The 13,032-nt window shown below is 38.3% G+C and overlaps 1 protein-coding gene across 1 annotated transcript; it reads left to right on the top strand.

Moving 5' to 3' along the window:
- Positions 1 to 2,637: 2,637 nt before the first annotated feature.
- LOC113278351 (major latex protein 15-like) lies at positions 2,638 to 3,520 on the top strand. Its single transcript, XM_026527213.1, has 2 exons — positions 2,638 to 2,916; positions 2,997 to 3,520. Exons 1-2 carry the CDS (start codon positions 2,712 to 2,714, stop codon positions 3,272 to 3,274), a joined length of 483 nt encoding a protein of 160 aa, XP_026382998.1. The 5' UTR covers positions 2,638 to 2,711; the 3' UTR covers positions 3,275 to 3,520.
- Positions 3,521 to 13,032: the final 9,512 nt, after the last annotated feature.

The raw sequence follows: 13,032 nt of genomic DNA, 5'->3' as shown, positions 1-13,032 counted from the left end.
GCCCTATAAATTAACTAAAACCAAAAATGGTTTGCATCTGTGTACCATCAAAGTACCATTTTGGCACAATGTACCACCAAAGAAGCTGTCATAAATTACTATGTACTTCTACGACTACGAGTACTGCTCTAAACAGTTCCATATAATACTTTCTCCTTCAGCAAGTTACTATGTACGTACTAGCAAAGTTCTATTTCCCTTAAGCCTCTAACACTCAACCAAGTTATCATCAATAAATACCCAAAAAAAAAGAAGAACCAATCAATCAATCCAGAGTTCATCACCAATATTGAAAGTAACATAAGCATCAACAACTGCATGCATAATCTGTGGTTGTGTAAGGTATTTTTGATTCCAATTGCTCACAATAACATCTCTAGGTATTTCAATAACATCTCTGTGGTTGTGTAACGTAAAGGAGAAATCCTAATAATAACCTAAACCCAAAATTGGTTTGCATCTGTGTAAAATTTGAAAATAAGATTACTAAACCCTAGAAAACATGATTCGAGACAAACCCAAATAATGTCACATAATCAACTAAACCCTGGATATTCCAAATCAACAACTAAAATCAAAAATTAACAAAGATTAATCTTCAAATTCATAAAAAATCATCAACAACTAAAAATTACTTCAAAATCGACAGAGAAACTTCAATTGGACAAAAAACCAAATCAAAATTATTTCAATTGAAATTTACCGTTCGACGCTATTAGATGAAACTTCGATTCAACGGTTGAAACTCCAATTGAAACTTCGATTCAACAAACTATTCAACAATCATTAATCACCATGATTGATCAACCAGATCTGAAAAAGACACGAGCTCTGAAATTTTGATCGAATTCTGCAGGTGAGGAATAAACGAGCTCTGCCGGGACGTGGAGGTTTTGAAAAGAGAAATAAATTCTCTTTGAAAAGAAGAGTTTAGAAGGTTAGGGGTATTTTAGGTAAGACATATTTTTTTATTTTAATTTTCCTGGGCCAAATATCCAAATTGGCTATATAAACAGTATATTTCTGATGTTTGGCTATATAAACAGTATCAAAAGCTAAGAATCTATTTCACCCAGAATTTTTGTGTTTTGGTCTTTTTGACCAATTTTGTGCTTTTAGAACATGGAAAATGGAACTACAGGTACTCTTCTTATTTTGTTGAAGAAGAACATATATCTTTAAACATGCATGCACTACTAATATTGACGTGTTATGATGTGTGTTTGTACGCTTATATTTCACGACGATAAAGTCTCTATCCAATATATCTATCTATGAGCATGTATCCGAAAAGGAGCGCTGGTGCCAGAATGGATAGAGATAGTGCAGTTCTTTGCAAGATTTAACATCTCCTCTCCTGTAAGCCACTGAACCCAAACTTTTCAGTGATGCTTTTCCACCACAACTGATTTTTTTTCAATCCCATATTTTCCCAACTGAATGCTTTTCCACCACAACTGATTTTTTTTCAATCCCATATTTTCCCAACTGATTTAACATCTCTACTGTAAAGATACATTCATTCGATTCAACCTCTTTACACCAACTCCGCTGTTAGGATATAATTGTATGGACCCATATTTACTAGTCAAAAATTTACGTGTTAGGATATAATTGTATGTTCGTGTATCATGGTGAGCGAGTCTTCATCCAACACTGTTGGCGGAACTGGAAATTTAGTGTAGGCGTGGCTTTAGGGCTGGACCGTAGGAGTGGCTTAAGCCTATAAGTTTTAAACCTAATTTACTATTTCAACCAAAATAGGTAGCGAAAAGAAAGGTGGATTGGGATTTTGGGGTGGCTCAAGCCAGGTCAAGCCTGGCTTAGTTAATATCTATATGCGCGCATGTATCACGATGTCCAAGTAGTGTCGGTAATGACCTGTTCTTCAATGATTTCTTTTAAATGTCAAAATAAGGGATAAAAGATTTCTGCAAACTTACAGCAGCTTTTATTTACTTCTTCAAATTTATCAGACTGTCTAATTGTATTAGTTGGTGGGTTGTAATGTATCACGATGTTGTTAGCTCGTTTTAGTGCAATTAATTCTTTTGTCGTTGCTGATTAAAAAATGTCATATCCGTATGGATACGCATTAATATTCTATCCGCCGGATTGCAGTCACACACGTTCAGCCCCTACCGTAAAATGCATGAACCGCAGGACTGAGAAAAGTGCTACTCTTTTCTTGACAGGGAAAGCCTTGTATTAGGCCAACTACAATATGGTATTAGGTGTTAAAACAATCAAAATGTGGTCCTATATTTTTGGGTAAATAGACCATTAGGACTCACCTGCAAGGCTGCAACTATGAGCCATTTGTGAGAATCCATGTAATGTAATAAACATCTGCAACACATTTTGTAGAGCCATTTGCGTGGGACAAATCAAATCCAAATCTTGAAAAAAATAATTAGTGTAGTGTAGACTCATTTAGAATTATTGATTATATTATTTATACAAGATGTAAAATTCAACTCCAATTATGGAGTTGTTAAACCACTACGGTCCCATCATTATTCATAATGTTGTAAAAATATGTAAAGAAATATAATCCTTGTCATTATGCCATCAGCCTTTAATCAATTCACCCATGCGGACCATGCCTGTATTTTGTATATAAACTCATTAAACTAGGATCCAATTCGTCAAAAATCAGTCTTTCATAGTTCTGCCAATATCCAGGAAAAAAGCAATAGCAATTATCATCAATGGCTCATCACCATACCATTTCAGGTCTGATCGGGAAACTTACAACTATATCGGAGGTTAACTGCGAAGCTCACCATTACTACGAAATTTGGAAGCACCACGAAGACATGCCAAACGCGGTACCACATCAGTACACCGGTGTCAAGGTTGTCGAGGGACATGGGCTTACTTCTGGCTGTATCAAGGAATGGGATTATGTTCATGGTATGTACAAGTAACAACATTTATTGACTTAAGCTCATAACCATTTCACCTGTGGGTGTATTATGTTTGTCTATATGCAGAGGGTCAAACACTGGTTGTTAAAGAGAAAACAACATTCGACGATGAAACAATGACGATATGTCACAGTGCGGTGGGAGGAGACGTGCTGAAAGATTACAAGAAGTTTGATGCAATTCTAGATGTTAACCCAAAGGCTGATGGAAAGGGCTGTACCGTGAGTTGGACTATCGATTATGAGAAGCTTAACGAGGATTCTCCCGTTCCTATCAATTATTTGGCTTTCTTGCAAAAGAATATCGAGGACTTGAACACTCATCTTTGCGATAAACCTGAATAAGTTAATCGCTTATGGGTGTGACCTATTGATATGCAGTGGGGGCGATTTCAGTGTTGGATCTGGTGGTTGTGTGATAGTAAGGACTAAATAAATGGATTTACGTACCACAATATGTATAATTAATTAACGATGTTAATGTGCATAGCACATGCGTGGTTTGTTTTATTTGATTTCATTGCGGAAGCACTTATCCTTTGTTTCAATATAAATATGTCATCTAAATAAATTCATTATACAAAAAAAAAATGTCATCTGTAAAAGGGCCCATGCCCATAGATGTCTGGTCTAAAACAAGAGTCTGTTGGCTTTTCCTTTCTCCATGTATACAAAGATATGATATCCATATAACCACATAATTCTTATCAATGGAAACCCTCTCTTTTTCTATCTCTTTCCTTATTATATTATACTACAAAACATTATCACCAGGAGCCCTAACTCCGCGGCAATGGATTTTTTTTAGATAGATATCAAATCCGTGAAGGATTGTTTTGGATCTGTACCTTTTTTTCTCAATCAAATACAATATGTTGGAATCAATGTGAATGTTGAAATCGCTGGAATGAAATTAGCTAAGTTAAGTTGGATTTACTTTCTCCCAGATTTTGATTTTAGTATATCCAATGTAATTGTGAATCTGTATTTATACACGATCGATCAGATGCTATTGTGATTATTACTCCCTCCGTTCCATTTTAGATGAGTGTTTAGGGTTATTTTCATATTACCTGATAGTTTTCATTTTTTTCCACAAAACTACCAACAATACCCTCACAATTTGTCTTGGAACCATAAGTTTATTTTTAAATACACTAATAACAATTAATGTTTGAATATTTTTTTTAAGGACATAGATAGAATTATTCTGTATCTCTCTCTATTTCTTAATCTACGTGAAAACTCCTAAAACATTATATAAATCGAAACGTAGAGAGTATTTATTATTGATTAATAGTTTATTCATAATATATCTGTTTTGTCTTGTTTTAATGATTGATGTGATTGAACACGGCTAATTCCGTCGGTGAGAAATCCATGGGAATGAAAACATGCGATCTGTGGAGAAAGCAAATCTCCGTGGAAAAGTCTCATGCCCGGTCCAAATCGGTTCAACCTGGCCCGGTTCGCCCGACTTGAACCTGGTCCAGTTAGCCCGACCCTATCCAACCCGAACCCGAACCCGATCCGATCCGATCCAACCCCGATCCGGTTCTCCCAATCCAAGCCAACCCCAATCTGATCCTATTCCAGCTTTGGGTTCTGGTGTCTGGTTCCAACTGTTCTTTTTGGACGCGCGCGACCAAGGCTGTTCTGGTTCTGTGTATATACAGAGGGAACCAAAGTTTGAGGTATGTAACTATAATTTGGGGTTTTACATTGAGTATTTACTAGGATTATTTATTTGCTTTTAAAACATGCCTAGTTTTGTTTTTTTTTGTTTTTTATTTTTTTGTCTAAGATAAGTCCATATCATATAAACGGTCAATTTAAATTATGACGGTTGATCTCGTTCATTAAGAATTTTGGTCTTAATGATTTTTTTTTTCTATTGAATATGATATTAGCTATGGTTGAATGATGTTGTTTGTTCAATTGGTTGTACCAACTCGATTCTAATGTATTCATTTGAGGTTTAAAAGTACTTGAGAACCATTGTTGTATACATGATATTTTGTCCCTAAATTTGAATGTTCCGTAGGATGTAATCCACTTGCTCCACTATTAGTTTTAAAAGATACGTTGAAAATAAAATTACATGTATTCTAATTTTTGTGGAAGAACTCACAAAAGGTGATATGAGTCAAAAAATTTCCATTTCTCTACTTCATCCATCATACTAACGAACCAGTATATGTTGAAGTATGACAACAAGAGAACTATCTTTTGTAATATATTCAACCTAAAGTAAGTGGTTGACATGTGTATGAGGTTCTCTTGGCCCGTTGAGATAAATAAATTTTTCGAATTAAGCTAAATGTAACAAAATTTAAAATGGAAAGAACCCCGAAGTAATAAGGTTAGACGTAATGACTCATATAAAGCATGAGAAAATGGACATGTATATCATGGGATGAAGCTAAAAATGTAATTTTATCTTCCATTATAAATGAAAGAGTTGGAAATGCACCTAGTTATAGGTGTTGGTATATACAATGTAATGTGTGCAACATAGTAGCAACCAATTTTCACATCAACTTTAATGGAAACAAGAACTTTGCCGGGCCAATTGACTATCTTATTCAGTTGAACTAGATCCAATATCTGCACCTACGGAATGAAAACACGAGACATAAATTCTCTAAAGCACTTGAGATATATTGGATGAAACGTAATATATATTCAGTCTAAAGTACTTGAGTTGAATCCCACTTTTATTATGTAATAAAGCCACACCACTTATTAAAACTCTCAAGACCCAAATGTCTAACTCATAGTTGTTTTTCTTCCACTAGCTTAAGGAATTTAAATTAGTTGTTTAACTATTTCCTTATAATGTGACTACGAGGATGGGATCATCAAGGGCAACACTGCTCAGCTCAAAAATTTGTTTTCAAGATAGAACAAAGAGGACACAAAATCTCTATATGTACCGAGAGATCATCACACCTTGTTAAATTCTAAAGAAACCCATGCAAATGGATATCATGTGAAACTTGACTGTGATGATAATGTAATTGATTGCATCTTTTATAGTCACTAATGTATTTGGAAGGAAACATACTTTAGAGAGACTAATGAGTCAATTTAGTGAAATGTAAATCACTATATTATTAATTTGGATTATTGAATCCATATTGACTCCGACGATGAAATGTTGGAAATCGACTCATACAGACTTTGACATAACCATAAAGGCATTTTGGTTGGGGCATGATGTTTCGTTTTGAAAGGACTCATACGTACATCGCTGTGTTTGGGTGGACGAGACAATGGGAAAAATATTTACATAATGTGAAGTAACGTCATATCTCTCAGTAAGTTTTTTCTAAAGTACCAGATGCACAACCCCCTCCTCTCTTCCATTATGCTTTTAAGTAAGAGAGCATATCACTCATTTTACAAAGTCTTCAGTAAAATAGGATCGAGACCATCCTAAGATGCCAAATGGTAAACAATCCATATTACAAAGATAACAAGGTGAAATTTTGAAAAATATTCATGCAGAATGAGGACCATTAAACGGAGTTATGGCTCTGGTGAATGTTTTGACATTTTGGACTAGTTATAGTTCCCAAGAAATTTGCGTTTAAAAACTCCTAACACATATTACACAATACAATGTGCAAAGGCTCACCACCTTTATTAATGCTAGAGAATTTAAATCAAAAGGACTTGATGAATATGCATGTTTAATAGGATCAATATGGAGCATGTTATACCCAATGGTCTCGCAGAAGCTACCATCAAAGGTTACAGATGGTGTCTAAGGAATAGGTTATGCGTACCAACCTACCTTTTATTGCTTTGGGGATATGCAATATTATGCGCATCTTTACTTAATTCGTTTTAGAACCCAATATTAGTCAACCTTTTTTGCGTACCAGTTGGTAACTGAATTTGAACCTGACATTTGTGTTCTTACATATTTTTGGTTGCACTATATATGTGCCATTACGAGTCCACATCGTACTATGATGGGTCACAAAAATGATTAAGTAATTGTGTTGGATATTTACTCTCAATAATTATTCGAATTTTAAAACCTTTGGGAGGATATCTATTACTACTAGATTTGCAGGTTATCACTTTAATGAGACAGTCTTCCCGTCATTAGGGGGAGATGGTCGGGTGAATTCGATAATAGACGTCTGTTGGCATTCCAGCCTTCCTTCCCCTTTCAGGGCAAGAGATAAGAAAAAGTATTTTCTAAGGGAACGACATGAATTGTCGTGGTATGCTCCCACTGTGTCTCATATTGATTGTTGTACTCCAAAAATGTAAATGTGAAGTGACAAAGAATAATCAATTTTCAGAATGTACACTGATGTCGCTAAAGTGACAAGATCATACATACCAGCGACAAATATTCCTCCAAGGTTAGAAATCCTCAGTATGGGGTACACCATAGACTAAGGTGTTGCAACTACACCTGGTGGAAATGTAGTTTCGACCGTGGCTCCATAAAGGAAGATGGGGAGACCACCAGGTTCGATCAATGCTCACCAAGAAAGAAAGTAGATGAGTAAGGCACAACCTAATTTGTATCATTGATGAAATCATTTCATTTGATTGTATCTGGATATGTCCATGAATCAATACTGGAGGACGCTCAGTAGTTTTAAATGATTCTAGAGAACAATGAAATCCTAACGGATTATGAGAACGCACATGAGTCAATGGAAGGATCATGCGTGCACAGTGATGATATAATCCATAAATAGGTGCTCCATAAGTAGAGCACAATGAGATCGAACCATGCTTTATTTTTATTAATTTCAAATAAATAGCATATTTGGCCTACACAATCCAAGTAGAACTTAGTTTTTTTGGCAAATATACGGGTATTTGGTGTGGTAGTGCTAACCAACCAAGTGTAAAGCCTATTGGACATACATAATTAATTTATCATAAATCATAACGAGAAGAAAGTAGTCTTAAAGTACAAAGACCCTCCTTGTGGCGCGAGGTTTCTCACAAAGCCCTGGAATTGTTCTCTTGTAATGAACGTTATAGAGTTCTGCTACTTAGTTAGCTTGGTAATTTCAAAAGGACTTGAAATGCAGCATATGTATATGGTTGTTATGTATCTCTGAAAGAATCAAGAGATAGTTGATATTTACAAAAGTACTTGATAGACTTTTGTTGCTCAAATCAAATGACTCTAAACCACATAGTGCGTTTACAGTTAGATAGAACGCTCACTTATAGATTCAATCAATCAGGCGGATGTGGTATACCCGTCTAAGTGGCTATTTGATTTGGAGGGGATAGACAAGTAAGTTATTTTTCCTTGCGTATTCATAAGAAAGTTCGTGATTTGGAATTGTAGCTATATATGTTGATGGTACAGACATGATGTAATAAGAGACCTTAAAATCTATTTAAAATCCAAATTTGAGATGAAAAATCTAGGGAAAGATCGATCGAATACTGAGCTTGTGGTATATTATTCCAACAGTTTGCATATGTCTAATGTTGTCAAGCAATTTAACAAAGACATGCATCCTGATAGCACTCCCATGATTAGTCGAGGTTAAAATGTAAGTAAGTGACCATTTAGTCTAAAGGAAGATGACGAATATGTATTGGGAGATGAAATTCCCATATCTAAGTACAATAGACGCATTGTTGTACTTAGTATAATAATGTACTCGATTAAATTTTACATTCTCAGGGAACTTTTTAGCTTGATATATCTCAGCGCCAACTCAACATCATTGGAATGGTATAGTGAATGCAATCATGTACTTAAAAGTAACCATTGACATAAATTTGTTTTATCCCTACAAAGATATTAAAAGGAATGTTAATGAAAGTGCAATCCAAAATTTGTTGATTATGAAGGAACAATAATCTCTTCTCCAACGAAAGTAATCAGAGGGAGATATAATAGACTATTTTCTAAGTCATTACCGATATTCAGTTGCGAAAAGTACATGACTAAAGGAACAGTCTGGAACAAATTTGAAAGTAATCATGGGAGATGCCGACATCAGGGGGAGGATCCAAGGATATGATGTCGACATAATTCACTTCGAAATTGAAGTTTTGTTGTACTCTTTTTCCCTTCGATCGAGAATAGTTTTTCCCAAAGGTTTTTGTTAATCGACAAGGTTTTTAGCGAGACAATACTAAAAGCATCAAGTATATTGAACGTTAAATATATAAAGACCGCTTTGATATTATTGAAAATATTTGAATCAAAGAAATGAAACACGATAGTTCGTTAAGCAACGTAACTTCCAGAATCAACAACATGTTTCTATAAACATCCAAGTCACCAAAGTAAAATGTGATAAACTCCTTTTGACTGCATTAGACTAATGAAAACTGTCTGACATCAGGGGGAGCATCTAATGGTGTGTTGAACTCTTTTCCTTAACCGAGGTTACTTTTTCCCACAGAGTTTTGTTGCTCGGCAAGGTTTTTAATGATACAACAACAAACACCGGGAAGTAATTTCCCAACTAAGGCTATTGTCTTTCACACAAGGATTTTCTGCCTTAGGAGTTGTGAAGCAACTAGTGAACTTCAACGGAACAAGGTTTTGTCCCTCTGGGTTTCTCTGGCGAAGTTTTAACGAGGCAATTAACTTAGACTCATCTATCTGTGAAGATCGTATTTCATGTGATGAATTACATGTAAAGTAAGAGACAACATGTGAAGTACTACATGTGAAGAGTTGTACCAAGGCTTTATCCCACTGGTTTTTTCCTTGTCAAAGTTTTAGTAAGGAAATTGATTTCGGCACAAGTCATCAAGGAGAGAACGACATTTGAAGAACTACATTCAAAGCACTAAATGTGAAGCACTATGTATAAAGTTTAGTTGTTGAACCACACAAGGGGGAGTGTTAAAGGGCCCATGCCCATGGATGTGTGGTCCAAAACAAGAGTCTTTTAGTTTCCCCTTTCTCCATGTGTACAAAGATATGATATCCATGTAACCACATAACTCTTATTAATGGAAACCCTCTCTTTCTCTACCTCTTTACTTTTCCCTATTATATTCTACTACAAAATCATCTAAATTATTCCCCGCACCAAATCAGATACCATTCTGATTTCACAAGATTTTTTAAAGTGACATCTGAATGTAAGTTTTTTGTTCTGTGAGAATATATGGTTCCAGAATTCTCTAGAATATAGGATAGCTATTTGAGTGTTTCCTAAATTCTATAGTTTTCTGATCTAGTCTAAATACTTAGTTTCCAAGGAACTTAGGGACCAAGTGTTGATGGTGGTTTTTAGCTTAGGGTCAAAATCATAAAACTGTACATCTGACATCACGTCACTATGACCATTAGCATATTTATTGAATCAATCAGCATGCCAACATAAGAATTACCGGGGTACCCTTTTTTTTACATGGGTCATGTTCCACGGCAGAACCCTTAACACTGACTGACATCATCTATGCCAAACCCTAATTCTCATGCTACCGCATCAAGGAATGCCAACCATGCCAGCAGCACCACTGTGCCAACGGCAGACCATGCTAGCGACGTCACCGCGCCAAGGCATGCCAACCATGCCATCTACACCACTGTGCCAATGGCATACCATGCCAGCCACATCTCCGCAACAACGCATGCCAACCATGCCAGCCGCACCTCCGCGCCAAGGCATGCCAACCAGCCAGCCGCATCACTGCACCAATGGCATGCCATGCCAGCCAATCCTCCGCGCCAAGGCATGCCAACCATACCAGCCGCACCACATGTGCCAATGGCATGCCAACCACCTTGCTGCGCGATACCATGCCGGCCTTCCCTATGCGGCTTCCAAAACGAAGGTGTGTGACAATCAACGGCCACCCTTCCATCTTAGATGCAAATCTCAGCCGTCCAAGGACACCAACCAACGATGGTAACCTTTAGCCCAACGCCAAAACCCTAGTTTGGCCGCGCCTAAACCATGCCACATGTGCCAATGGCATGCCGCGCCATCCACCTTGTCGCGCCTAAAACATGCCATGACGGCCTTTCCTTCACGGCTAACAAAACGAAGGCGTGCGATGATCAACGGTACCCTTCCATCTTAGATGCAAATCTTAGCCGTCCAAGGTCGCCAAACAACGCATGGTAACCTTTGTCCCAACGCCAAAACCCTAGTTTGGCCGTGCCTAAACCACGCCAAGGCATGTCGATCATGCCACATGTGCCAATGGATTGCCACGTCATCCACCTTGCCGCGCCTAAGCCATGCCATGTCGGCCTTCCCTTCACGGCTTCCAAAACGAAAGCGTGCGACAATCAACGACCACCCTTCCATCTTAGATGCAAATCTCACCCGTCCAAGGTCACTAACCAATGCATGGTAACCTTTGTCCCAACGCCAAAACCCTAGTTTGGACGCGCCTAAACCACACCAAGGCATGCCGACCATGCCACATGTGCCAATGGCATGCCGCGCCATCCACCTTGTCGCGCCTAAGCTATGCCATGTCGGACTTCCCTTCATGGGTGCCAAAACGAAGGCGTGCGACAATCAACGGCCACCCTTCCATCTTAGATGCAAATCTCAGCCGTATAAGGTCACCAACCAACACATGGTAATACTTTGGCCCAACGCCAAAACCCTAGTTTTGGTCACGCCCAAACCGCACCAAGGCATGCCGGCCATGCCACATGTGCCAATGGCATGACAGCCACCTTGACGCGCCATACCATGCCGGCCTTCTCTAAGTAGTTACCGAAACAAAGTCTTGCGACGATCAACGGCCATCCTTCCATATAAGATGCAAATCTTAGCCGTCCAAGGTCGCCAACCAACGCATGGTAACCTTTGGCCAAACGCCAAAACCTTTGTTTTAGTCACGCCCAAACCGCGCCAAGGCATGCCAGCCATGCCACATGTGCCAATGGTATGCCAACCACCTTGTCGCGCCATACCATGCCAGCCTTCCCTATGCGGCTACCAAAACAAAGGCTTGCGAAGATCAACGGTCACTTTTCCATCTAAGATGCAGATCTTAGCCGTCCAAGGTTACCAGCTAACGCATGGAAACCTTTGGCCCGACGCCAAGCACTAGTTTGGTAGCGCCCAAACAAAGCCAAAACCATAAATTTTGGCTGCGCCTAAACTAGGCCATATTAAAGACGTACCGTACATGCTTTCATTACACTGGATACCAAACGAAGGGTTGCAATAATCAGCGGCTACCCTTCCTCTCAAGATGCAAAATCTCGATCGTCGAAGGTCACCATCGAGCCGGCAAGTCTCCCAAGCTTAACTTTCCGAACAACAACATGCTACATGTTTTCCACGAAAACACTCGAGACATCAACACATGTCATAAACTAGGGGATGCTCATTGGGTATTGGTTTGGCGTTTTACAGCGTGCAGCGTACACTATGCCCGTTATAAGACAATGTCATAAGGATGAGGCGATTAGTAAATACAGGGATTAATGGTGAAACGCTTTCTTTTATGGAACATTAATTCCAGGCGTTACCGGCTACCACCTCCTCTCATTTACTCATCATTTTTCCATTTCTTACGAGACCAGAGTACGTTTCACTTCGACTTGTATAAATAGGTCTTACCTATTTCCACCGAACAACAAGTTCAGGTCAAGAGGATATAACACTCAGAAAATATTTGCTAGATTTCCATCTATAACTTCCCACTTTCTGATACAACTCGTGAAACAAATACTCTTCCAGAATCAACTATTCTGGTCTCAACACTCTCTTCGTTTCCGTCCCCAAAACCAACCCTTCTCCTTCACTTTGTGACCGAAGCAAGTCTGGAACGGCCATTTCTTGGTTTATGACGGATTTGTACAGATTGATCTCTCCAATCTAAAGTAATCCCTTGCAGTACATTGTTTAGGGTTTAAACTCGTTTCTCACCCACACACCCGAAATTACCAAAATCAGCAGAAATCGTTTTCACCCTCAAACAATTAGCGACCACAGTGGGAGGTTGATCTTTCGGTCACGATGTCAATTTTCGATCCTCGATCTCATACCTTGACCCAGATGTCAGGACAGTAAAATCAAACGATCCGTTCAGGAATCGACGACTCAGCTACTAGGCGGCAAGATTACCAGTCGTGACACAGCAATGGACGACTGGGGACTTCAGAGGGG

The sequence above is a fragment of the Papaver somniferum genome, chromosome 5 (genome assembly GCF_003573695.1).
Source record: "Papaver somniferum cultivar HN1 chromosome 5, ASM357369v1, whole genome shotgun sequence".
NCBI lineage: Eukaryota > Viridiplantae > Streptophyta > Magnoliopsida > Ranunculales > Papaveraceae > Papaver > Papaver somniferum.
This window is presented reverse-complemented; position numbering and strand designations above follow the sequence as displayed.